The following is a 26,881-nucleotide window of genomic DNA, read 5'->3' as shown; positions in this document are numbered from 1 at the left end:
CTACCATTACTGTTGTCCAAAGATCTGCTCAATCTTGCATAACGTTCAAATAAAAAAAAGAGATTTTTGGCTCTCAAACTTACCTGATAGGTCACGTGTTAAGTTGGGTCTTTAAAGATGTAAACAAATCGTCGACACTGACAAGTAACACTCTGACAAGTAACACTCTGACAAGCCAGAAAAACGACTTTATTTGAGCACAGCGAACATCAATATCTCCCTGTGCCAGCGGGGGGAGATGTACAGTGTAGGTGAAGTGTGTTAATCAGATTAAAGGAAGCTAAATCATTTTCTTGCTGAATCACGACCTTCCTCTCCGCTCGGTTTGAACGCTGTCAATCATATAGCAAGGGCAGTGCAGGAGGCGCTACACACCAGATCCGGGTTTTGGAAAGCAGGATGGAAAAATAAATATTGGTGCCTCTCCACTGACTCAGTCTGGCGATGATAAATCTCACGGAGAGTGGAAGTGCGGCCGGTGACAGACACAGCTGTTAACAGAATCGTACCAAACTGTCACTCGACACTGCAACTATTGTTGCTGCTACATGTCTGTTGGCATGAAGCTTGTGGAAATTCTGGTGTTCTGACAGCCGCATCAGGCGTCATGACTTGATGTAGACTGAGTTAGGGCACGTGCTATTATGCTGCTATAATAACGACAATAATAATAATAATATTGATCATGATAATAATAATACAGGTTGTGCTTTGGGACAACTAAATACTGTTTTGTTTTGTTTGTTTGTCTTGCCCACTGAAAGTTTAGTGGTCTAGAAACAACTATTTCCTATCCTGTAAACACATTCAGGAAAAAATTCAGGTGGATATTTATATTGTTCATGGCTTCCCTACAGGTTATACATAATTTTTAGATCATTGTTTTATTCCCAACTGGGTTATGTGATCGACTGTTTTGCCCAAGACCCCCGTGTGCCATGGAGCAAACCTGGCAACCCGCCCCACTAGGTACCTGAGCATTTCATCAATCTTATTTTATCATAATATATAGGCCTAGCTCACAGGGAAGAAGTCTATATCAATTGCAATATTTGTCAAAATAAATCGGTATTCGATTGTTTTCCCAAATTGTTCAGCCATAGTTCATCATGTTTTTACAAAATGTTGACGCAGGGTTGCTTTATTGTGTTGCGATGAGTCTCCTTCCTCCTCTGTTTCTTTTCATAGCACTGACGTGTCGTATCACGCATTCATTGATATTATTCTGGTACTGGTTCATAGGAATGCTGAGACCACCGATGTCAGGTGACTCTGTCAGCCAGTGTTTGTGGTTGTACTTGATAATGTCATTGTGTAACAAGAGGACATAACACTTGTTCAAAAAGTTACTATACCGTTTTTATCACCTCCTGAGCTGGTGGAAATGATTTTAAAAGTACGGAATTAACTAGTTATTATTTCTGGCTGAACAGTTTAGTAGGAGGAAGCAGCTTTTATTAGCTCCTCTGACCAAATCCGGTCCCACATTTTTCTGTTAAACCTACACTCTTCCTGCATGGTGTCGGGATTTTGGATGCAGGAGAAGCCTCGGGCGTCCGGCCACAGCACGGAGGCAGCTTCATTTGCTCAAGACTTTCATAAAATCCACCATCAAACAGCCGGCCAGGCACAGTACTATTGTATTGTCACAGCTGCTCGCTTCATTATTCTGCTACTAATTATCTTGTGGGTTACGTAAGCGTGGTTGCCTGTGAGTGAAGTGCGGACTTGCGAGGAGAGTTCTCTGGAATAATTTCAGTTTTAAGAGAATTTCTTCTGACGTCGCTGCTGATGCAACTTTTCTGAAGCGTTTGAAACAGCCTGAGATGTATAAAATTAGAAAGTTGTTCTTCTGATGACGGTGTAGCTGAGGAAGTTTGAGTACTCTTGGTTTACTGGGGTCCTCTTTTGACTTTGCTAAATAGGATTTCTGACAAGATATATTCATTTCATATTTATTTTTGCAGCTGTATCAATATATGTTGACGTCTGGACTGACAACATTTGAGACCAGTGGAGGTTACGTAACAGTCATGTGCTGTTGTGCGCCATACTTGGAACATAATGTATGGGCAGCGATCAACAATTAAAGTGTCTTGCTATTTGGCAGTTGGGTGGACAAATGTAGGCGTCTGTCAAACTTATTTTTTTAATCAACATCTGTATGAATTTCAATTTGTCGACTGTACACAAGAGTATTTTATTGGAGGAAAATGTGCTGTCTCACACACATGTTGGGCGTTCACTGATCAAATCTGCATAGTAAAAAAAAAAGAAAACCAGGAGAAATATAGATTTGTTTTGTCTCCTGTAACTGTTGAAGATAAGAAGTAGCACTCTCATTTATAAAATAAAAGCCAGTGAGTGAAGGATTATGAAATATTAAGCCATAAATGTTCATGACCTGCAGTTTAATGAATTCTCCTGAAAGTCTTAGGTCGAGAGTTATGTGTTTGCTCTTGCCTGTCAGCTTCACTGTCTTCCAGTAATATTTCATTGAAGGTCTCACCACCGTCCTGTGAACCTTTCAATCCCCCTGACAACTACACAACATAAATCACTCTATTTTTCTCTGAGCTAATCCACTGCTAAGTTTCAACTGTACCTTCCGAAGATGTTGTACGCGTAAGAGTTTAACCCCAAACGGCTAGTAATGTCATATTCAGTATGTCTTCTTAAAATAGAATTTTTATTTATTTATTTTTTATTTCATATGGTTTTAGATGTCGTCGATTGTTGTTTACGTGAGAGAATATGCGTTTGTGTGTGAATCAGCTTCTATAAATGTTGCCAGATGAGCACGTGCCTCTAATCAAATAACCCTATTGTTGTTATTTTTGTATCCTGCGATGGGCTAATCACATGATATAATTGCTTCTAACTAAGCGCAGTGTGATACCGTCGGCTCTCATTATTGTCATATTTACTCTCGCACGTGCAGGGCTCCTTTGACCTGGCTGCTTCAGCAAGTTCTGTCAGGCTACAGGAGATGTTTACACCGTCATTTATCAGATTAGGATGGTTAGTTTACCTGCTGCCTTTTTAGCATTGTTCAGACTATTTTCAGTTAGATTTGTCAACTAAAATGCATTGCAAAGTTGCCCAACCAAGTCGTCCTTTATTCTCTAATGGTGTGGTGTAGTACACGTCCCAGGCTTGCATGGAGTGCTAGACAGTCACCCCTGCACCTACATTGCTGCTAGAGTACATGTTCACATTTACTGAACCGACAATATGGGTTCTGAGAGAAAGTGGCAATGAATACATGTTTAGCTGGTCCGTTGCCTCCCGCAACCTGTGCGCCGAAAAGGGTGTAAGCTTTATGAATTCCATTGTTTATCAATTCTCCAAGTACCGTCAATTCCAGACTATAGAGGGCACCAGTATATTGCCTGCTCCCACTATATTTAAGAAGGAAAATGGATCTTATTCATACATAAGCCACATCAGTCTAGCTGTGGGTGCAGTGGTGCTGTCTGCGCTGTATAAATATCAGTGGTGCTAAAAAATTCATGAGGGTCACTAGTTTTGAAACTGAGGTCCTGCATCGAGAGTGACTCATGAAAGAAACTCGGCAATGTTTTGAACTTGAATCATGAACTCCTCACATCTATTATTAACATTAAAGCGCTCAAAATGCGCTGTTTTCACCCGTGTGTCCAAAGTTCCGACACCTCAGCTGGTCTCAGCCGCTGCTTCTCATCTCATCTCTTCTCATCGGTCCTCCAGGAGATCGGCTCTGTTGGCGGAGCTGCGGACACGTGGGTGAAAACAGCGCATTTTGAGCACTTTAAGGGTAAATAAAACGCCTGTGGTTTCATCGGTCGTTGTATAAGCCGCAGGGTGCAGACCTCGAGGAAAAAGTAGTGACTTATTGTCCTGGAAATTATGATATGTGATTGTTGTTTGAGAAAATAATTGTATGCTTAAAATATGCTACTGAGCCTTGTTCAAAAATAACTGAAAGAAGTTGCTGTCCATTTATTGACATTTACTGGAGTTGCTGCTGAACTTGAGTCCAGTTACTTCATGCTTGCCCAGAGCCAGCAGGGAGTGCAGGGGCGATTGTTGCTAGAGTACATGTGAACATCTTCCATCAGCACTACCAGCCCACCCCCTACTTAAAGTGTCCAAACCAATCTGCGATGAGCAGAAATACCCTGTGTCCCTCTGACATCATGGAGTTTCCACTGCTGCGCTCGGTTCACCTCAGATATGGCAGCTTTGATATTTCACACCGCTGGCTCGCTGGCAGGGGTTCCCCACCCACGAGGCCCACCTGACCATAGATGGAGCTCAGGCAGGAGGACTGTCTGTTGACCAAGTCACACCAACAACTTTGTGTAGAGTGTGAGTCAAGTCAATTTAAAAAGCAACAACACATGATGCTTTTTATATTTGGAATATTTTGGCAGCCATAATGCATAGCTCTATTAATAAATAAGTGTTATTTGGTGCCGCCCACATATTAAGTGAGTCCTGAAAGAGTGAAATAGGATTCTGTTTAAATCAGTTACCTTATGTTTTAGCTGCATATTGGAGACAATTGAGTTCATGAGTCATTGCATATTGAGACTGAAGGGTCAACTTATCTTCATATATTGATTGTTTTAAATATTGTTGCTTGATGCTTTGATGTGGAAAGCAGATAAAAACAAATTAGAACGCATGGTAGGGTGAAGATCGAAGACAACCAATGAGAATTGAGGACAGTCAGGTAGGATGATCAAGGTGGAAGAAGCAGCCTTTGATGGGAAATGCAGAATCTTGAAGTGGTGGTTCCCAAAGCTTTTTTTCGCCGCACCCACCCATGGTATGACACAAGTGGGGAGTGTTCAAGTACATGACAATGCTGATGCTATGAGAAAGGCCATCATTGTGAGGGACAAAACGTGAGATTTTCACTCTTACAGTGTTGTGATGATGGTGTGTAAATATCACAGGTTGATGCTGTGGCAGCCAATAGCTGATGTCACGTCAGATAAAATTGGGGTAGTGTGAGCACTTGGCAAACTTAATTGCCACGACAGCCCAGAACGAGGGGACATGTGATACGGAGTCCTCCTGTCGAGCGCACGGAAAAAAAATAAGCCAAATGAGCCCACGCAGCTGTGTCAGCGGGGAGATCCCTTTGGGAACAATGTTTGTCTGGAACTCGATTCGTGACTAGAGCCAACAGGAGTTCCCGCTCGCTACAGAGGGTGCCAGATTTATCTTGAATGTTAGTATTTCCCACAAATTGTAAGTTGCCCAAAAACAATGAGAAGTCCTTCATTAGCCCTAGACCTGGGGTTCTTATCCTTTTTTATCTCACCTTTCGTAGAACAAATGGGCGCATTCAAGTAATACAACTGATTCACTACTCTTGATTTCACTCACACTTAATAACCATATTTAATCTACTTTGACATAAACAAAGAAAAACCTTGTAAAATGACAGGAAACCATACCCGTCACAAAGATATTTATTTGTCATCGAAAAGTCCAACCAGCAGCAGAACCTGGTACGAGTCATATTCATCAAATTTACTAAACAAAAAAGACAAAAAATACACTTGGTGCAAACCGTTGAGAAAATTGGAAATTCTGAATATAATAAATATAATAAAACCATGTCTAAATGTCATAAAATAAAAATCATATATTTTATTCTCCAAAGAAGATGTAAGTGTAAAATGCCATAAAATGTTCCCATTAATTTTGACAACTCCTTCTACAGGTGCTATCATCATCATCTTTATAATTTTTTCTTTGTTTTTTAATTTTTCATTGTTAATTATCACAGATTTGCAGCTGTTAAGTCAATTCAGTGACACACTACTGACACCATATGCGGCTAATGTATTAAAACTGAGCATCTCCTCGCGGCCCTCACGGCCCAAAGGTTTAAAACAAGAAAACTTTTAGCGGCCCTCTAGGAGTCACTTGCGGCCCAATCATGGCCCCCCTTAAGAATCACAGCTGTATTCTTTTGAACTTTGGGAGGAAACTTGAAGGATCTCTGTTCGACTTCAGCTCTGACCTCTACATCACCATGTTGCTTCAAAACATCTTGAATTTTCTGAATATCTTTCTCCGTCAAGTCAAAAAGTTTCTCTCATTTTTGTCATGGCTTAAACTTCAAATCTGATGGTGTGTTTTTGCCATGTTTCACGTGTGAACATGTATGGCAGATGTGTTGCTTGATGTGTGAGGATGAAGGTTTAGCGCACTCGTACCAGTAGCTTTTTAAGACTGATGTAATTAGCTGAAGCAGCAAGGCGATAACAAGCTCACTTTCTAACTGAGGTGTAGGAGCCGACGGAAGTCGCAGCTCCACCTGTCACACTCGCGCTGCTACGCTGTAACACTGTTTATATGTGAACACTGTAGTCAACATGGAGGACAAATCCATCTCCTATGTTCACTTCAGAAATCGTTGCATCGAATTGTTGATATCTTCCCCCACCTTCACCTCTTCCCTTCTTTTCTGGTGCATGTCAGCCTCCTCTGCCGCCTCTGCCTCCTCCGTCTATGAGTCATCTTATCTGGAAGGTGAGATGGAGCGTGCAGCAGATTATTTTCATCCTCCCTTTATACATAAGAGGCCGCCGCCGTTTACCATCCACCTTTTTTTTCACTTTTTGTGGGTTGCTTGAGCACTTGTTGATGATGGTTTAAGAATAAAATTTGTGACCTCACAAAACTTCCTGTTAACAAGAATAGATTCTTACTGATGAGTAAAAATGAAATCTGTACCTCGGGATTCTCACTGAATAGGTGGAACTGACAGAGGAGCAAAATTGTTTATATTATATTTTATCGGAGCCAATATTTATACTGTTGCTGTAACTATGTTCTATTACATACATGAGGAAATTACTGTACACACCGCGTTTGGAAAGTTGCCTGTAGGTACATTCACACCAAACGCGAACTGTGTATCACAAGCCATTAACATGTTAAGTCAATGTAGTGGTGCGATTGCATGTGACAAACCGTGGAGCGTCAGCGCCTCTGAAGTGACACATTTCAGGTGACATCTGTCATGCTAAAACGCTGGAGGTGAAAAATCTGAACTCCTCCGTATCTTGAGGGGGAGTCGCTTTGGTTGGTGGAATCAGGCGACTGTTTGGGTGCGAATAGCAAGAAGCAAGCGTCGCCAAGTTGCGCTTGTGCTATCTAAAGTTGCTGCTGTATGTCACAAAAGTACTCATACCTGGTCATAAAACATTTTGTAGAGGCATAAAAATGAAAACCACGGGGCACTAGACAACACAGGAATCTCTTGCTGGAGTATGACAAGTGTGTCCATTAGTCTGAAGATTTAGACACAGGTTAAGAGGATTGCTTTGATTTGATTTTAAACAACCTGATAAAAAGAAATTCAGCATTAAAATGTTGCCAATGCTGAGGAACCTTAGCGACATTGTGTTGCAGCCCGAGTTTTCATTCAGCGTCATCTTGCTCGCAACTCACTGGCTGAATGAAATAGTGAGAAATGAACCGTTCAAGGAAACAGACTTGAACAATCACAAACTGTTTGTTTCTCCCCCTGTTACAGGGTGTGGCAACAGCAGCATGAGCGGTGACATGTACCGCGCCGGGTACCAGTCCATCACCAACATCGACTACTCCTCTGTGTGCGTCAGCAACATGAAGGACAGATACAGCCACTGTCCAGGTATGAGCTGGCTGGAGATGGACATTCGCCAGCTCTCCTTCCACGACGCTTCGTTTGACGTGGTTATAGAAAAGGCCACGCTGGACGCTATCATGGTGGACGAGAAGTCTCCGTGGGAAGTCTCTCCCCAGACGTCCGCTTTCATTCATCAGGCACTAGCAGAGGTGAGACGTGAAAGAGACCTGGGTTTTATACTCTGTAATATGACGCAGTTCCAACCCTCAAAAGGTCTGCTTTCCCAAAATGTAAGTTGAATATGATAAACTTTTAGTTGAGGGAATTAAAATGGTAAAGAAGAAGGTTGCAGAAGTCTCAGGTCCAGCTTACATTTGTGATGTTTGTGAGAGCGCTCCCACCTGGTAGGGCTCTTTTCAGGTATAATGAATTAGCTTATATTCTTGTGTTTGACTTCAGTTCACTTGGTTTTGGAAGCAGCACATCTTCTGGTCGTAGAGAAAACTGCAATCCATTTTTGTTTGTGTATTAGAGGTCCAGGGGGCAGCAGCTGAAGTAAGAAGGCCTAGAATTTCCTCTCCACTAAAACCTCCTCTGGGTATTTACCAGTGTCTGGGGCCTCCTCACAGTCGGAACACCAGAGAGTAGGGAGTAGTTTTTTATCCTCGGTTTTCCTGACAAATTCAAGCAAAATCCAATGTGCTGTACTATTGTATGTAGCACTGGGTTTGTGTAAAACAAGCCAGAGAAAAAAAAAGAAACAACAGATCTGCCTTCTGACTTGTTTTGTAATAACAGTGTTATTATTTCATTTCATCTTCATGAGTAATCTGTTCCCTCGTTGTTGTATATTCTGCCTGATAGCTTCCAATGAGTCAAAATACAAACACGAGCTGGTCATTTAAGGTCCAGGTTTTGATGAATGTGGTCTGATGCCACCACAGACGAACGTGGCTGACTCACACACGGATCCCTGGATGTTTTCCTCACCCAGATGGAAGTATTACTGAAGGATCAGTATGTTTCCGGGGCAGATGGGAAGGATTTGAAGAGAACTTCTCATGCTCATCTCACTTATCTGTTAACACCATCTCTTCTTCTCACCTCTTCGCTTTCATTTCCCCTCATTCCCACTTTGTGTATTTCACCTCCGGTGCACCTGCTGTATTGTGGAGATGTGTGATCGCATCTCCATGCGCACATATTTTAGCGTGTGTGTTCCTCTGTGTATTTATACTTTGGTGGTTATGTATGCACAGCAGTCATGGCTCCAGTTCAGCTCAAATAAGGATGGGAGGAGGGAAGGCGAGATAAGAAAAGGGAAAAATAACTTTTGTATATAGGTTGTATAAAAATTGTGCAGTAAAAAGCTCATAGCTGAAACTCCCTTTAACAAGAAATGAGGGACAGAGGAATGAAAAAGAAGTTATGCCAATACAGAAGAACCAGTGGAAGAGCCAAAACGAGACTGACAGGAAGTTAATGAGAAGTGCGTCCGAGTGAGACAGGGGGAAAGTAGGTGGCAATAAAAGACCAGGGGAAGAGAGGAACATTGAAATGAAGCAGTCAGAAGTCAATTTGAGCACAGAAACAATGTACGATGTCGCAAAGTGACATGACCCTTCTATAGGATGAGCGCCAATGGCAGACTGTCGTCTTTGAGATGTGCAGTGTATTTTTCTTGGTTAAAACCTTGCAGTTTCTGTAACATCTTGGGCTCTTACTGCATTTATGGTGACTCCACCTCACTCTAGCTTTTAATTGTACTAGCTGAATGTAGCTTGGAAGCTAAACAGAGATGTTAGTTTCTCTGCAAGTGAGAGTGTAGTGCATCAGCACTACAGGATGTGACCTTGAGGATCCAAACCATCTCCTCACTTTAGCCGATTGTCTACACATTCTAATCCTTCATGATACTGTCATATTTTGTTTTGTGGTATCTTGTGTAGCCTATGTAGCCTGTGTAGCCCCAAACTACAGTGAGATTAATGTAGCAGCAGTCCAGTTGTTATTTTTGTTTTCAAATCTCTAAGTTTCGTCACCACTCAGAGATATTTGATCCACGCCGTGGCCTGGAAAGAGCCTTCTCACCGCGTGACACCTCTACTGTCCTGCAAATTTTTGGGAAGCAGCTTGGGATTTGTCTTTGACACACATACATGGCTGAAGTCTCACAGTGGAAGCTGCGGTTCACTGGGGTGTGAAATTTATTTCACAGCCTGACACACTGTTGCCATAGAAACACTTTCAACGCGTCTCATCGCTGACTTTTAATTGCTTTACCTTTTAGTCTGGTTTATGAAGGTGAGGAATGCTACGGGTTCAAATCGACAGTTAAGCGATGGAAGTTTAAAGCTGTCTATAGAGAGGTGAGAAGGAAAGTAGTTTATCGACTTGGTTAGCTGCTCAGTTTTTAAAATGCATGGTTGACTTTGTTGCCTTATTATTTATTTAAAAAGCACTTTTTTGACATCAATGAGTGTATTAAAGATGTTCTAGGAAGTATTTCCTGCAAACTTTCCTTTTCCTCACAATTCCCGGGCTTCGGTTCCTGTCTCTGTATCCTGACAGGCTCCACTGTATTTGCACATCGATGTCAATATGTCAAGCCTTTAGGGGGAATAGATCTAAGTTTGTTGAACCAATATCAGGTTATAAATCTATTCCATGATTATTCAATCATTTACATTTGGTTCACAGATTCACAATGGCTGTATGAACATCCGGGGCTGGTCTCATATTTTTTGAAGTCCCATTTTTGGGGCAAAAGTGCCAGACTTGTTGATTCACCCACAATAATAGTGTGTTTACTCTTAATGTTGCGCTGTTCAACCCCAGTTTAGGGCTTGTTTCTGAGTGTCCAGTGGTAATTTAGAAAACATAATCCTCCAGACATGACTTACCATATTTTGATAAGAAAGTGACCATGTTTTTTTGTTCGTTGTTTTCCTCTTGTTGACACTTGGCACCTTGTGTAAGTTTGGTGGTGATCTTAACAACAACCCACCCATCCATCACAGGGGGAGGTGTGCCATGACATCACTTTCACAAGCGAGACAGAGACGGTAAACATTGATTGGTTCTGCTCGGCGTCCGCCGCCAGTCTTCTCCTCCCCTCCATTACCAGGAAGCTTGGATGTTTGCCGGGAACCCTGAGCCAGGGGAGTGATTTTTATTTGTAACCCAAACACTCAACACACACAGACGCATGAATATTTAGACAAAGGGGTGAGATCATTGGTAACCAGTGGAGACGCGGAGGTGCTTTTTCATTAGCTGCAGCTCTAAACACCAAGCTGTTTTTGTGCAATCATAATGTTGTGACACTTCAGTTGAAACTGTAATCACATGCCTCTCTCTCACTTTAAACCATTGATGTCCATTATTTTTGATGTGTGATCTTGGAACTTTACTTCAACATTTAAATGTGGCTCATAAAATAAGAAAAATACTTCATTTCCAATACACCATTATCTTTAATTGTTATAGATCAGATATATCTTAAGGCTGTGTTTCTCATGCTTCTCATGCATCTGATAATCTAATTTTATGTGCCTATTATACATTTTCTGCATGTTTTAAATGTCTCAATATGCTCTGCCTCAGTTGAAGCTCTATTAATGGAGTAAAATAAATACCATAAATTTTAGTCATGTGTCTTAAATGGATGAAATACTGGTTGATAAAACAATTCCAGCAGTTACCATTGCCAAAAATGTATACATATTTTGTTTTTCAACTTCCAGATAAAATACATGGATTGCATATCCATGTATTTTCAGTCATTGATGTGATCAGGTATGTTTTCTAGCTTCTCCAGTATAATGCCTACTGGGCTCGCCCTGTATTCTGTAGCATTGGTTAGCACTGGCTTGTATTTATGGCATCAGTTGAGTCTTTGTCTGACTTGTGATGGGATGGTGGAAGCTCCACAGGAAAACAACTATAAAACTCTTATTGGTGTAGTGTTTTTCAAAGAACCCGAAGAGGAGGATTTATTTTTTTTAACGGTTGATATTTGCCTGCGTTGGGTGTCAATTGTTACCACTGTATTGTGATCCACTGTTTTGCACATTGGACTTCCATGTCATGTGATTCCTCATTAAACACATGACTAATAATAATAATAATAATAATTATTATTATTATTATTATAATGAAAAAATGTAGTCTCTGTCAACAGATGTTTGTAAGATGACGAAAGAATGTTGCAGTACATAAAACCAGGCATCCATGAGATGAGAACACTGGCTGCACAGGCGCTCCTGCAGCAGCCACTCTCCTCGTCCTCTCAGTCCAGAATGTGAGTCATTTAACAAGTTCTTGCCTCTGTCTATCGAACTCAACACTCTGAATCATGCTCAAGTCTGCAGAAGTCACATGAGGATTAACCAACTGGCTGACTTCAAGTAGAGGCTTATGTTAAGTGTACTGTTTTCTTAGTGGAACGATCAGTTCCTTGTCTGAATAGGAAAAAAAACTGTGACCAATATCTCTGTGCACAAATACCTCATCTTATACTGAAGTTGAAGATGGTTACATGCACGCATGATGCTCACGTTTGTCTCCACAGCTGCAGTTTGCATGCATATATATATATATATATATATATATATATATATATATATATATGTGTGTGTGTGTGTGTTCTCTCATGCATGGCAGCCTGGTGTGCATTTGTGTGTGTGTCTCTCCTCTCAACCGGGCTTCTACTCTGCAACTCCAGCAGGGGAAAGTAGAGCAGTGGAGCACACGTGACTGGCAGAAATCGTGGCTGATTGCAATTCTTGCTGTGCATGTGTCTGCATTCCAGGAGGGATCAAAGTGTGCGTTCACCGGAGTTTGGTCGCTCTCCGTGTCAGCTGGAAATGTATTTACTTTGCTGCATTTTTTATCGGCCTGCATCACTTTTGTTTGATCAAACATTTTTGTGCACTGGCACCCAGACACACATCAACATCCCCCATGTGTCCCGGCATGTGCTTGCTGTGTGTGTGTGTGTGCACATCAGAAGATGGACCGCTGAGCAGGAGCCTCCCAGCTCTCCAGAGATTCCACACAGCTCAGGCTTGAATCTCTGCACGTGCTCTGTCAAACACGGTCTTGTCACTCATAGGTTAATGTGCTGCCACACATGCCGACGACTTTTTTTTTTTACTGCCAGTCACACTATATGCCCGTTTTATAAAAGGCATATATATATATATATATATATATATAAATAAATAAATAAATAAATAAAGGACAGTCTGTCTTGCGAGGGAAAACTTCAGTGAACCCAAAAATAGAAATCAAAGCCTGCCTCCGCATAGCAATTTTATTCTTGATATGAGACATTTTTTGAGTCTCACATTATTATTCGTCTCTTTATACTATTCTGGCTTCAGTTGTCTCCCGACCCACTTTCATCCAGAGAGCTGAGTGGTCCACGTTCTACTTGTTCTTTGTCAATCCTGTCAATAATCCACAGTTAAGGTTTGTCCCAGCTGTGAGCAGGGAAGCCCCTCAGAGCCAGATGTGACCACACACCCATCCTCCCGACACACACACACACACACAGGTTCAAGTGTACAAAGAGGGTTAGCACATGCTTCTCTTTCAAATATGAATCACCACTTAATCTTGCAAATATAATGCATTAACCTACACGTCTCGTGCATTAAGACATGCGTCATGCACTCACACACGTGGACGCTGAATCTCTACTGAAGCATCTGAGCGGATTGCTTCATGTGGTATTAAATATACACTGCATGTTGACAAGATTTTTAGGAGGATAGACGAATGGGATCGATATTCTTCCCTCTGAACAATATGTAATCGCACACACACAAGCATGTTTGTTTTTCTATCCTTAAGGAGACTTTGTGAGGTTTCTCATTGCCGTAATGCTCTCCCCAGCCTCTCACCCTAAATATAACCATCCAAAACAAATGGCTAACCTTTACCATGACTCCGAACCAAACTTAAAACTAATTATAATAAGACAGTTATTTTTGAGGTCTTCATCCTCAAATTGAGGTTTAACCTCGTGGTGTTTACCTGTAGTGATTAGTGAATTGTTCCCCACAAAGTATAATAAAGAAGCCCACACACACTGTGTGCCATAACAGAAGGAATTTTAATGTAAAAACATTCATCTACCCTAGTTATTTTGTCAGTAAATCATCTGCATTTTGGTTTCTGATACCCATAATGAGGGAAATAGTTGGCTTTCGTTCTGCTTGTGTGTGTGTGCCTGCAGTTTAATGTACAAAACTGTGTCAATTTCCTTCACTCCCTAAAGTGGAGGAAGACCTCCCAAACATAAACTTACTGTAAACAACAAGAGGCTTGAGAGAAGATACCTCACAAGCTGACCACTGTTTACCCACTATTTGATTGGTCCATGAGTTGTTCGGCATTAGAGTAATAGAACGCACGACGACTACTTTCCAATACAGTGTTGAAAATGAGATAAACTTCAGTAAAATAATTTATTATTACTGCTCCTACTGTGTTGTTTCACCCGGTTATTAAAAAGGGACAACCCAAACCCAGAGTAAACATGTTACACGCATGTGTGCAAATCACAGACACACGCACTGTGGAAATATCTCGCTCGTGGTTGCCTTGACGACTTATACTGTATTGACTAAAGAGAATTGTTACCATGGAAACAACAGATGCCTCCAGGAGGAAGATCATTAATTGGATTAAGAGAATAAAAGAGAGAGGGATGAGGAAGACTAGAGACGTGAGGCAGAAGCAGATCTGACTCTACTGGGAAAACAAGGGAAAAGAGTGAAGTTGCGCAGAGGTGTGGTCAGAGGATTTTAGTCTTAACTTATTTCCTGCCATGAGCTGCAGACAGTCATGTACGGTGGTTTAACTAATCATAGGACGTGTGGCCCTGGGAGGTTAGTAGGGCAACAAAACCTTCAGCAAAGGTTTCTGTGTTTCTACATTGGCCATAGTCGTGACTCCAGCTTCCTGGTGCGATGATTATACGCAGTCACACGCTTGAGCTGCTACTCCTCTGTAATGATAGTGTGGAGTCTGGCCACAAAGATGCACTTGTATGATGTAAACAGTCATTTTAAAAGGATCCTTTACAGCCTTATTTTTCTTACAGGTGATAAACTATTGGTAATATATGCCTGCACTGTCTTGTTTGTTAGCATGCCTATTTGTAAATGTCAAAACAAATCCACCTTTATTCCAAACTTCTCAAGCCTGGAAAACCTCTTAAGTTTGTGTAATTTAGAAATAGATACATTGCTTGACTGTAAACAAACTGTCAGGACTTTGAAGTGTTTGAAGACATTGCTTACATTTACTATCCCCTAAAAATTTGCACATGTAATTTTGAATCTACTAATCATGTCTGCACATAACAACACAAACCCTGAAGAAAACAGTTTCTTCCGTCTGTATGCTAAAGCTAAACCTTTATTTGTAACTTCATTGCTGCCATTTTTTTTTTTGGAATTTTCTTTTAGAAAGATAAACTGCTGTTGTGTAGCAATGAGGACTATTACATAGGAAGTTGAGTGAGAATACCAGTGTGGCCACGGTCCTCAATGCCACATGTTATATTTGTACCTCAAAAGTGAGCCAGTTTGTATTTTTTTTTCTTGGTCAACTCTTGCTCTTACAGTCTTCAATAGTCATCTAATATGATCTATCATTAAGTGTTTACTCACATTAGAATGGTGCGTCACCCTGTGTGCAGCTTTGCATGTGCGTTTGTGAGATGTTTCTGGATAAATAGAACCCATTGTAAAACTCAACTACACTGCGGATCAACGAGTTAGTTGTGTGTTTTCATTTCCTGAGCTTCTTTTTCATCTTGAAACTTTCTCCAGAACCGAAATGCAGACGAGGTGTTTGACTTGGTCGTTCTGATCTCCCGTGCGCAGACTGTTTCTTCTCTTCTGGCAGTGCTCCACATAACATAAAGCCAATTTCATCCCGAGTGACCAAAGTGACCTCCTCACTTTTGAGCTAATGGGCAGGGCAGAAAGCTAAGGTAACAGCTATTTGCTGTGTAAACGAGAGGATGAGGCTGAGAGAGGAGACTGATTTGGCCTCTTGAGAACTGACCCTACGGCCAGAAATAGACCTGTTTGCTGCAGGTACAAACAGATCATGTAACTGGAGAATTTTCGTCTGGAGTCTGTTCGCTCTCACCTTCGAAGAAAGGGAATGAGGACAATTAGCCACTAATGCTAGTCACAGGTAGCACAAGAGGTGACTCAGCATCTCACTCACTTTAGGGATGTTTCTTCATTGATCCCAATCTTTGTTGCACCAAAGGCAGATTTCCTGCATCAAAAAGCATATTAAGGCCTTGAAAAGAACCAAAGAAGAGGCTGCGTTTACTTTCATACTGCGACTGCAGAGGGACATGTTAAAATACAAACTTAAAGAATCATTTTTGCCTGGCATCACCTTGAATTCCATTCAGTTGATATCATAAGTCTATATTGTATTAATCCTGATGTTTTTATCGTCATTATAATGCAGTCCAGTCCGTGTTTTGCTAGCATATTTCTCTTAGTTAGCTTCTAACTACCCTATTCCAATCAGAAATGTATAAAATGATAATGTTTAGAACTTTGTGTAGTTGAAAACAAGCTAAATATACAGGAGAGACAGTATAAAATGTTACCGTTCCCGAGAGCAGTCGTCTCATAAAAGCTGCTGCGTCACATAAAGATGCTTAAAGAGCCCTGAGAACACAGCCTTCCTCTCCAATCCATCTGCAGTAGTTTCACGCTGTGTTTGGGTTGAACCTGCGACAGTGCGCCTTCTGTCACCTGACATTTGTTTCACTCCTATCCATCTCGTTCCCTATCCTCTCATCCCTGCTGCCCGGCTGATACCCTTCTCTCCGGGGCCAAGCACAAAGCCAGATGTGCAGGAATTCCACTTCACGACATCTGGCCACTCGGCCTGACCACTCCAGCACTCACACACGCTTGTGAATACACAAAGCTGTAAGTGTGTTTGGTCGCACAGATGCAACCCCGAGCTCTTGGAGGGCACGACTGCAGATTTGTTATTTATCCCTGTGTTTACTTTTCTGCACAGATACTCTGATCTCAGAATTACCCTGTGTCTCTAAGAGCATTTGCATACTAATCTTGTGTCTTATGCTTTTGTTTTGGAAAGTGAAGTGACAGCTTCCACCGACGAATATGCCAGCAGCACTGTCAGAATGTGTCAACCAGAGAACAAGCTTTTCTTCAGATGGACCTTAGAAGGGCTTTTAGAAACACATCACTGTGTATCCTTAGAAATATTCCCTCCACTTATTGCCCCTAAATTATCGTTTTCCAGAGTTGAAGAGGATATTGACATATCTAATATTCAAGTTTTTTGATGATTTACCTATATTTCATTGAAGAAAATAATATAAACAGAAATTAAATATGAATTTACGTTTACCTTTGAGTAATATTTCACATGTCACAATGCTACAAAGCAAACATTGTATTTTTAAAATAACTATAACAACAATACAATATAAACAACAATACAACAAGACTTCTTTTATTTCTTTTCTGTCTCTTATCTATAAGATGTTTTCTGGAATCCTGTGGTACAGAGTCAGTAAACAAGTAGAAAACTTTACTCTGGAATTGTGGATTCTTAAGATATACTTTTGTTGCTCACATATTACCTGTTATCATCATTTTTTTAGATATTTATGGACTCATTGGATGAAGCTTGACTTTCAAGGAACTGTTATTATGGTCTTCTGAGAAAGCAGTGTCATCTGTTTACCAGACATATAATAAAACATGATGATCAGTTCCCAAAGGCAGAAGATGACAAGCACAATGTGAAAATGCAAACTCTGCAATTGTTGTCCTGTTTAACTGTAGCATGCCTGCTACATTGGAAGATTGACTTGCAGAGATATTCTTCTGGAAAGACCCGGCCACCTTTCTCAACATAGTATAATAATAATTTACGTCTCACAACAAGCCCTCTCACCATTCATGATGTGAGCTCCAAAGTGCACTGCAACAATTAACGCTCTGAAACACCATGCAAGTGAGACCAAATTAGTATAAAACATTAAATATTGCCTCTAGATTTGTGTTTGTCTAGACTTTCCGAATATGTGATATGTAATGCCTCAAATTTTGACTAAAAAGTTGATATCACTTGAATCACAATCCTCTCTTGAGCAGTGGTTCTCCACTGGTCTGCATCACCCAAAAAGTCTTGACAATGAACTTTATTGAATTGAATAGATAAACAGACACAAGGTCAAGTCAAAACTACTTTACTTTAAGACAACCTTAGATCTCGGCCAGGCCCGATACCATAAGGTGTTGTGTTTGTTTTGTTAGTAAATACAAAACATCAACCAAATGGCAAAGAAAATTAGGAATATTTCTGAGTCATTAGAACCTTTTATGAAACTGCAAACCCAAACTCTTGTGTTGCTGTGAATATTTGTCACACTCATTATGTAACATTGTGTCTGTCGGGTCTGATGCATGACCTTCTGTTAGCATCAAAACCTACTTAACCTGTCCCCAGACTCAAGTGTCCCCGCTGTACTTTGTCGTGTTCAGATGGTGGGAATCTCCGAGAGAAATAGAAGTCGTGTCTGTGAACTGATAAGTTGTGTTGATTCTGTACATGAGGCGTGAACATGAAGATAAAGCTCCTGGTTCCTCTTGGTCCTGCTCACCTCCCATCACTGCTCGTGCAACAAAATCTCCACCAGCCGACTCCAGAGTCTGTTCCAGGGCCTGTTTCCATAGCAACAGGTTACCATGGAAACTAGGTGACAGTGCAGCAGCATATCCTATCTTCCCGGTGCTCATGTGAGGTGTTTGGAGAAGAGAAAGTTCGTCCTGTATGTAAACAGAAAAATGAAAATAGAAAATAGATGCATCCAACGTTCTTAATCCAAACAATGTTATACTGGATGTGACCTGTTTAAGTTCTAATTGTAATTCTTTTTTTCCCCAGAACTTGTCCAGCACCTAACTTCTGTTATCTGTTATCTAACTTCGGTTCTGTTAACCGGTCACCTTCACTACAGTCTCCCCGAGCCTCCTGGCTGTGTACAGTGAATGTCAGTCCATCCCAAAACAGGCGGCGTTGCTTCAGATTTCTGAATATTGGAGCAGAAGAGAAAAACTGTAGCGCACGCCACAGACAAAGCCGCTCACGTGCAGGGGAGGGTGCAGGCGCTCAGAATAGTTACAGAAAAGTGCATCCACTCGATCAAACCCCCTTAAGGACTTAGTGACGATAATGAGGACTGAATATGCATGTGAACAATGTAAACAAAATATGCCGACCAAAGTGGCTGAGTACGGATATAATTATGCCACTAATCCTGTGTAGTCTCTCAGAAATGATTTTGTTTCCAACCCTATATGAAACAGTTTGATCATTGAGCTGTGTGAATAGATGATAGATTACTTCAGGTCATGGAGCAAATGATGCTGACTAAACTGATCTATTTATGGCTGATTTTTTTTTTCAAATGATTTTCCTAGCAATTATTTTCTCTGTGGACAGTAGTGTTTGTTATTTATATTGTAATTCCCAGTGACAGTAAGAGGGAGGTGGACGAGAGAAATGAGAAGAAAATCTATAATATGTTGACCAAATTAAATTAGTTTTAATGAATGACAAATATACAAATATGATTTGAATTTCTCAAATTATTCTCTTTGTATGTGTTAGCTTAATGTATATTACAGTGATGCTAACTTAGCTTAGCCTTTATATTAAAAAATATATATTTAAAAGTGCTGTGCTACCGATGCTGCCTCTGAATTGAGTGGAGTTCATTGTCAAATATACAGGTTATTAGATAAGGATGAAATAATATGTTTGCAGTTGTGGCATGTGAAATATTATGAGGAGCTTGACTCTGCTGAAGCTCTTTATTCTTGTACTTCATTATGACGAATGACAGCCTCGGGTGACATTGGATGTTCACAAAAACAATCTCAGCGTCCCAGACCCGAGTGCTTATTCGCTTCTCTGCAGGAGAGACGCGCTGCTAACCGGAGCGAGCCGAACGGGCCGTGTGCGGATGCCCCTGAAGTCGAGGCCATTTAGAACCCTTCTTTACAGCCGTTTCTGATAGAAATCACTTGACTGTGTGCACACAAGCCTGCAGGAATGAGTTGAGACTCCACCAAACATCATGTGTGCCAAGTCTGAGCTGTCGAGTGCAGCATGAAAATCTTATCTTATTTTCTCACTTTAATATTTAATTTGAGCGGATGGAAGATCTGAGGCGACCAGAATGCGCACGCCTCTTCCCACTCTTTTAATTCTGCAGCCGACCTGTTTTGCGGCACGTGATTCAGCGCTGCTATTTCGGTCTAAACGCTGCTTTTTCTGCCTGCAGGACCGACTGCTGCCACTGAAATAGCAGCCAAACAATCGCGGCAGTTCAGCAATTTTAGAGCAAGTGAGGACACAGTGGAGTGTTTACTGAAATGGTTGTGACATTTCTGGGTTGGCTAATGTGGCTCTCCGGAGGGAGGTCTGATTGTTTGCTATCTAGTGGACGGGAGAGTGGCAGTTAAAAGAATTAGGTGGATATTCCATTTTTAGAACTTGTCAGCTGGTGATGGGTTTTTTTCGAGTTGTGAGGAGCTTTTCTGTTTGACACGCTGCAGCTTTGATGCGGGTGAGGAGATGCTAATGGTTCAGTTTAGTTCACTTTGGGATTAGCTGCAGGATGAGGGATCTTCATGTTGTTTGCCCTCCCTGTCCATATTAATAAAGCTAATTTGACAGTTTGTCGATATTCAGTCCAAACATTGCCTGACTGTCTCCATGAGGCCAGTCCACGTGTCCAAATAGAAAACGAATGATTGTACCTTTTGAGCTTAGCTGAAACTTTAAAGCAAAAGCTTGTTACGTTATGTCTATTACAGAGGTGGGCAGTTAAATTTCCTAAAGGGCCACATTATAAACTGTAAGTGTTGTGAGGGGCCACCATGCCAAAAGAAAGGCGGCGATGACTATGAAACGTGACGGAAAAAAATCTGAAGTAACAAGGAGGAAATTAAAAGGTTCAATGGAAGCAAGGATATTCAGAAGTGTAAATATGGCATGAACCCTATAAAAAACATTGGACATGCATTTTATTTGAATAGAAATCATAATAAAACTATGGACCAAAACATTGAAGATGGAAAGGCACTTCATTTCAAAATATATTTTGAATTTTCTTTCAACGAATTTTGAGGAAAATACTAAAATGACAAAGAAAAAGGAGAAACAAAAATTACTGGCTAAAACGGAAACAGGATTAAACAACAAAACAGACGATTTATAAGTTGAATAGTTTTAGTCTGACCTCACAAGGGCCGCAAAAACACAGGCAAGGGGCCGCATATGGCCCCCCGCGCTGCATTTTGCCCAGGTGTGGTCTATTAGATCGATAGATTACACACTTCAGATTATGGAACATTCATTACCCGAAATAAACTACTCATTCATATGTGTTTTTGCTGCATATTAGCCAGTTAATGATCTTTATAAAATATTGATCAGCCTCTTGTTGAGACTGGCTCATTTTTTCCCTGCAATACCCACCAAAAGTTTGCTTCAAACAACACCGTAATTACTGAGTAATAACCATAAAGTAAGTAATTAGTTGTTGTTAGTGTTTACAGTTAATTTGTGTTCCCCAGTCTGTTACCTAGGGTGTGAATTAGTCATTCCCAGAGGGTTGCAACATTCAGGGCACGTCAGTTCATTTCTCTTTTCTCAAACTATTGGTGATAATAAGACTTTATTCAATGTTTGCACTGAAGTATCTGAGCAGGCCTCAGTCTCCATACATATACTTGGCATTGTCCATCTGTCCGTGGTCAGACACTTTAAATATTTTAACTCCTTAACCACTAAAGAGAAAGTTGACATGTATAGTATACTGACATGAAAAACAGCTCTCTAATATTAGTTCAGTCAAACTGCTTACTGCCCGTTTGATGAGCCTGTTGCTCATTCATTTAGTTTGGGACTTTTGAAAATCTGATTCTGAGCAGGTTCCATGTGTTTCTGCGTTGTCTTATTAATATCAGGAAAGGTCGAATTTGAGAAATGTATTGCAAATTAGAAGGGAATTTATAGTTTTCACCCACACTTTCTATTGAAGTCCTTCGCGCTGGTGCTAACCATCTCCAGTTGAAATGGATTTATCACATATCCTGCGAACAGTCAACTGATGAGGTCGTAAGACAGAACTACCTGTTTATGTTTATTTGCCATTCCGCCAGTGGCCACTGTCCATTTTGATATTCACAGTTCCAAATTAGAGAAAACTATATGCTCTGTCTTGTGTGGACGAACCCATTCCATTATTCCTCTTGACCATAATGAATTCATTTGTTCTAACTGCCATGATGGAGCCAATAATGCTATTAATACTACACAACTCCTCATTTGCAGACTCTTGCCTCGGATGCATTGTTTACCTCCAGGCTACTTTTGCCTCTGTTATTGGCCAACCTCCAGAAGCAGCTGTAAAACTATCACTCTTTTTCTGCGTCTGATTTTTTTGTCCATGTTGGGAATTATAGCTATATATATATAACTATAACTGTGTGTTCATAGTCTATTTAAGATGAAATGGGGAAGAATTTGGAAATATTTACAATGAAGACTGAAAATGTATGTATTCATGTGCAACCACGATATTGCTGCTGATTCTCGGAGCAGCCATACTTGGAATGAGACGTTCATTTAAAATGAAAAACAGTTTCCCTGGTTGTTATGGAAACTGACTGGTCTGTAGCTGCGGCATGTTTGTGTTGCCTCAAATGTTCCACCTCCACTTGTCTGTCAACAACAGCAGATGTTTCTTAAATAACAGCACATTTCCATTAACACCCTCTGAACCTGTGCGTTGGATAGCGTGCGGTCCAACCTGCACACCTCCGATCTGTTCAGAAAAGCTCCTTATTTTCGGTCTAGTAACAGCCTCTCGGCAGACTCGCTCTCCTCTATTTTCTGATCTCTGATTTCAAACTGTGTGAACCTGTGAAGGACAGCGTAACGGCAACACTGTCCTCTAGCCAAACAAGATAAATTGACCCATTACTGTTATAGCTCTGACAAGCACCATCTCAAATGAATTGGATTCCCTCAGCAGGCTTGTTAACTGAGAGTGATTCTTTGCTCCTCCTCCTCTCATCCCTCAGCAGAAGAACGCTGATATTGGTCAAGATGATTAACTTAGTGCTGTAAATGCATCATAATACTGTGGGCTCCCTCAAGATATTTGTGGACTGGGATGTTTATTTTGCTGTTGACAATACAGTGAGTCACATAAAAGCCTGAAGTTTTGAAGACTTATTGAAATTCAGAACACCCAGCGAGTAAACTGGAAGTCTAAACATGAACGGTGCGGATGTTTATGTTTGCTTTTGCTGGCAGTTCCTGTGACTACGTCAGAATCTGTTCCAAGTTGGAGTTACTTTCCCAAAAGTGGCCACATAATGTCATTGGGACTTTTTTGAGGGGTCAAACTGGTGCTCTTTAAATGGCAGAAAGTTATTTTGTGCTATTGAATAGAAGGACGATGTAAAGAAAATGTGGCACCAACATGATGAGGCAGCGTCAATAAAGATAAAAATCCTAAAATATGCTCATGAATAGAAGTTAAATATGATACGCTTGGTCCCGTGGGCTCCAGGGTGAAGCATAGCAGTGCTATTACAGATTAATAACAATGAACATTGGGACACAGAAAGTATTCAAGAGCTTTTCTTGACATCTTTGTGGCGTGAAATATGAATATATATGTATCTGTAGATGCACTTTATGTGATGAAGCAACTTCAAAACTATACATTTGTTCTGTGTAGCAGTGTGTTTGTGTGTGTGATTCAGACCATGCTTGTCGCAGTCCAGTCGTCACATTGCTCTTCGACGTCCAGGAAATAATCCAAAAAGAAGACACATCAAGGTGAAAAGATAAAGACGCCTGAGAGAGTGTTGGTCGCCCCTAGACCCCATTATTGATGGTCCTGGGCAGTTTTTAGAGAAGCTGAGGTGTGATTTAGTGTTTGAAAGTTCACCCTGTGCCACTGGCCCAGTGAACGGACTGGACTGTGTCAGTGTGCTGCTGGAACCTCTGCCAGAATATCACAACACCTATTTCTATCCCTCAAGAGAGCCTCAAGCAGGACATACTAGCCCATTTTCCTTCCCCTCCCTCTTCCAGCTGCTTTTTATAGATGGCCAGGAATAGTGAGAGGAAGACGTTGCTATTTTAGCATTGTGTTTTGTTTCGGTTTGGTGGATTTGCCCGTGTTTTTACCCTCAACATCAACTTACTCCAGGCACAACACAACGTGTTTCGTGTCAGACTTGACTTTTTTAACAGTTAGGCAAACTTTAAGTCTCATATTTCTCAGGTAAGTCTTTCTTCTTCAAAGTCTAGCCACAGTGAACTAAAAGAAACTAGGAATTCTCACTCCCAAGGCGTCAACCTCGCCAACCGCCCTCTTTCTTTCGTGCGATGCGCCACCTTGGGTATCAGGATACACCGTGGAAGGCGGAGCATGTGCTTCAACATGCACGATAGGCTTTAGGACCCAAAACTCACTTGCTCTTAAGAGTGAAAAGTGACTCTACGGGATGACACAAACATCAATGATGACTTGTTTATGTTTTGCTCTGATCAACTAGTCCTGCTATTTCCCAGTCGACGCTGACATATGTGAGCAGAAACATCTTTTGTAATAGGATTTGACACTTAATCTGTACTGCACCAATCTTTGTCATCCAGCGGCACAGATAATCCCGCCTGCATCTCTTATTGAGCGGTGGTTACAAAGCTCTACTTTGTTCAAGGTTTTATCACAAATGTGAGGTGCTCGGACGTAAAGATTGCGCTGGTCATATTTTTAGCGCAGACCTAATAAATGACCGAATAAAAACCCAGCATACAGTCAAATCACTAGGAAAATGCACTACTCATTTTTTGTTCACTCATGGCAAAGCAGTGGTTCGCAATTACACCCAGAACATTGTGCCAAACCCCCCCCCACCAATAGCTACTTCTGATGCTGGGGAGTTGGCAACGCTGTTTCTGTCGGTTCGATCACATTCACTATGGCATCAGCACGTGTCACATTCAGACTGCTGGTGTCATCTTCGCCAGTTGGCGATATTGAGTACCTCAAAAGTTAGATCCAATGTTGGAAATGATGGCATGAAAATAGAAAAACAATGGTTCATATTTTTATTGTCGCCTGACCGACATCAATAAACAGACTGACAAAATCTTTCTGACCCTTTCCAACTTACAACGATACATTTTGTCCCCACAGTCACATGGTTTTGCTTTGTCAATCAAACACCATGAAAATGTAATGTTTGTCCCATTATCCACTTTTTCCTGAAACCTTTGACAAAATACAATCAAAACTTTTCAAGTTATTTTGCCACAGATCTCATGAGCTTCCATGTTGTTGTATATAAAGTCAATCACATTGGAAAAAAATACATTTTAGCACCTTTTTATTTTTAATATTCAGTTTGGTACGCAATAGCCGGTTTTCTCTTGTTGAATGTATGCAGAATTTCTGGCCTATAGGAATGTGCTCTTAATATATTCTGCATGAATAAAAGATGGTTTTCATCCAGTATTTTCCGACTGCAGTTGCAGAGATAATGCAGAGTGAAATCACAGAGGGAGCTCCTGTCTCTGCCTGCTGCTGAGCCAAACATGTCACTGTACCAGCAGCTCACGTTTTGCTCCACTTTCTCCGCAGCTCTTATTCCTCTGAGTTTTATGATTTTTTTTAACTGTTCTCCAAGAGCTTGTTAATTACAGATCCGCCGAGTTTCCCTCACCGGCGAGAAGTTTTCCTCATAGTCGGCGTCATTTCTCTCTCAGCAAGTGGCTGGCAAACTACAAATACGTGCAGTAATACATTGTTCTATGAATTATTCACATGAATGTCACGTGTTAGGGAAATGTAATATATGTGGCGTCTCCTGGTCAGAGCGGTTGGGAGGAGAGTGGGTGTGGAGATGTCACTTCTTTCTCCATCTCTGTGAAAAGTCGTCCAATAATTAATGCTCTCCTGGGTAATGGTGGAGATGAGCAAGGGCGAGGAGGAGACTCGGAGAGAGGGGAGTGATGAAGAAAGAAGGAGATGAAAGTAATGGGAGTTTTTTTTTTTCGATGAACGTTGAAGAAAGGGTTTTAAATATAGCCCCTTTGCCGTGAGGGAAATTGCAGCGGAAGATCAGTATGACGAGTAGTCGACACGCGGTGGACGATTGCCATGAACACACTCTTCGAAAAGAGTTTGTTTTTGCAATTAAACTTGTAGACAAGAGTTTCCTTCCTCTAAAACTGCCAGTGGTGACCCACTTCTGGAGGCGCCACCCGAAGAAAGACAGACCGCTGACGTTGCAAAAGTGAACCCACAATAACAGATACTGTGCTCTGTTATCTTATTGTTGTCTAGAGTAAACAGTAACCAACAGTAAAATACCAACTTCAGCCCCCAAGCTTGAGTTTTCATATGTAGCTTACAGCTATGCACAAGTGTTGTCCTTCCTGTCTAAAACAAGGCTGGGCAGGTAAATTTCCTTAGGGGCCACATTATATAGTGTGACAGAAAGACAGAAGGACAGAAGAAAAGTTTAAACTTTATTCTTATTATGGATTATATATGCTGGAAGAGTGTGAATATCTTGGCTGCAGAATTATGGCTAAAACATGGAATTAATGACATAAAGCCATTGTATTGAAATATATTTTTCCCTATATATTTTACTTATTTTTACAGACAAAAATGTCAGCATTGTTTGTTGACACATACTAATTAATTTGAAATTTCAATTCAAGTAGTAGCTTTGGAGGAAGAAAAACACAAAATTACTAATGGGCTATGTTGAAGGCTCATTTATGCCGATACAGACGGAGCCTTCTGTCCGTGCTCTGTGCTGCGTTTTGTCTGTATTTCTCCACGTATATAAATGTATAACGGAGCTGTACCACCGGAAACCGTCGGGGGCAGTGTTACTACCTGATATATAGCTCTATTGAGACACAAAGAAACAATGGTGGAAATTCTCCAGTCGCGATATATTTAGCGGCCTCACCGACCACCACCTCCTACAACGCTGCCTCTGTTTTCCTCTTTTGTGCAACAGATACATTATCAATACTTCTTCCACAGTCGCCATGTTTGATTTGAACTTTTGACTCTGGGCTGCTCCCCCTGGTGGATATATTGGTGAACATCAATACCAA

The 26,881-nt window shown here is 41.0% G+C and overlaps 1 protein-coding gene across 2 annotated transcripts in view; it reads left to right on the top strand.

The window, feature by feature from the left end:
* ece2a (endothelin converting enzyme 2a) overlaps nt 1-26,881 on the top strand; it is a 53,433-nt gene that overhangs the window by 17,872 nt on the left and 8,680 nt on the right. For both annotated transcript variants that reach the window (XM_053883227.1, XM_053883228.1), the window contains exon 3: nt 7,544-7,827. In XM_053883227.1, the coding sequence (XP_053739202.1) occupies nt 7,544-7,827 (284 nt within the window). The remainder of the gene's footprint in view (nt 1-7,543; nt 7,828-26,881) is intronic.

The sequence above is a fragment of the Synchiropus splendidus genome, chromosome 13 (genome assembly GCF_027744825.2).
Source record: "Synchiropus splendidus isolate RoL2022-P1 chromosome 13, RoL_Sspl_1.0, whole genome shotgun sequence".
Taxonomy (NCBI): Eukaryota; Metazoa; Chordata; class Actinopteri; order Syngnathiformes; family Callionymidae; genus Synchiropus; species Synchiropus splendidus.
Note: the sequence above shows the minus strand (reverse complement) of the source record. Positions and strands in the feature narration are given on the sequence as shown.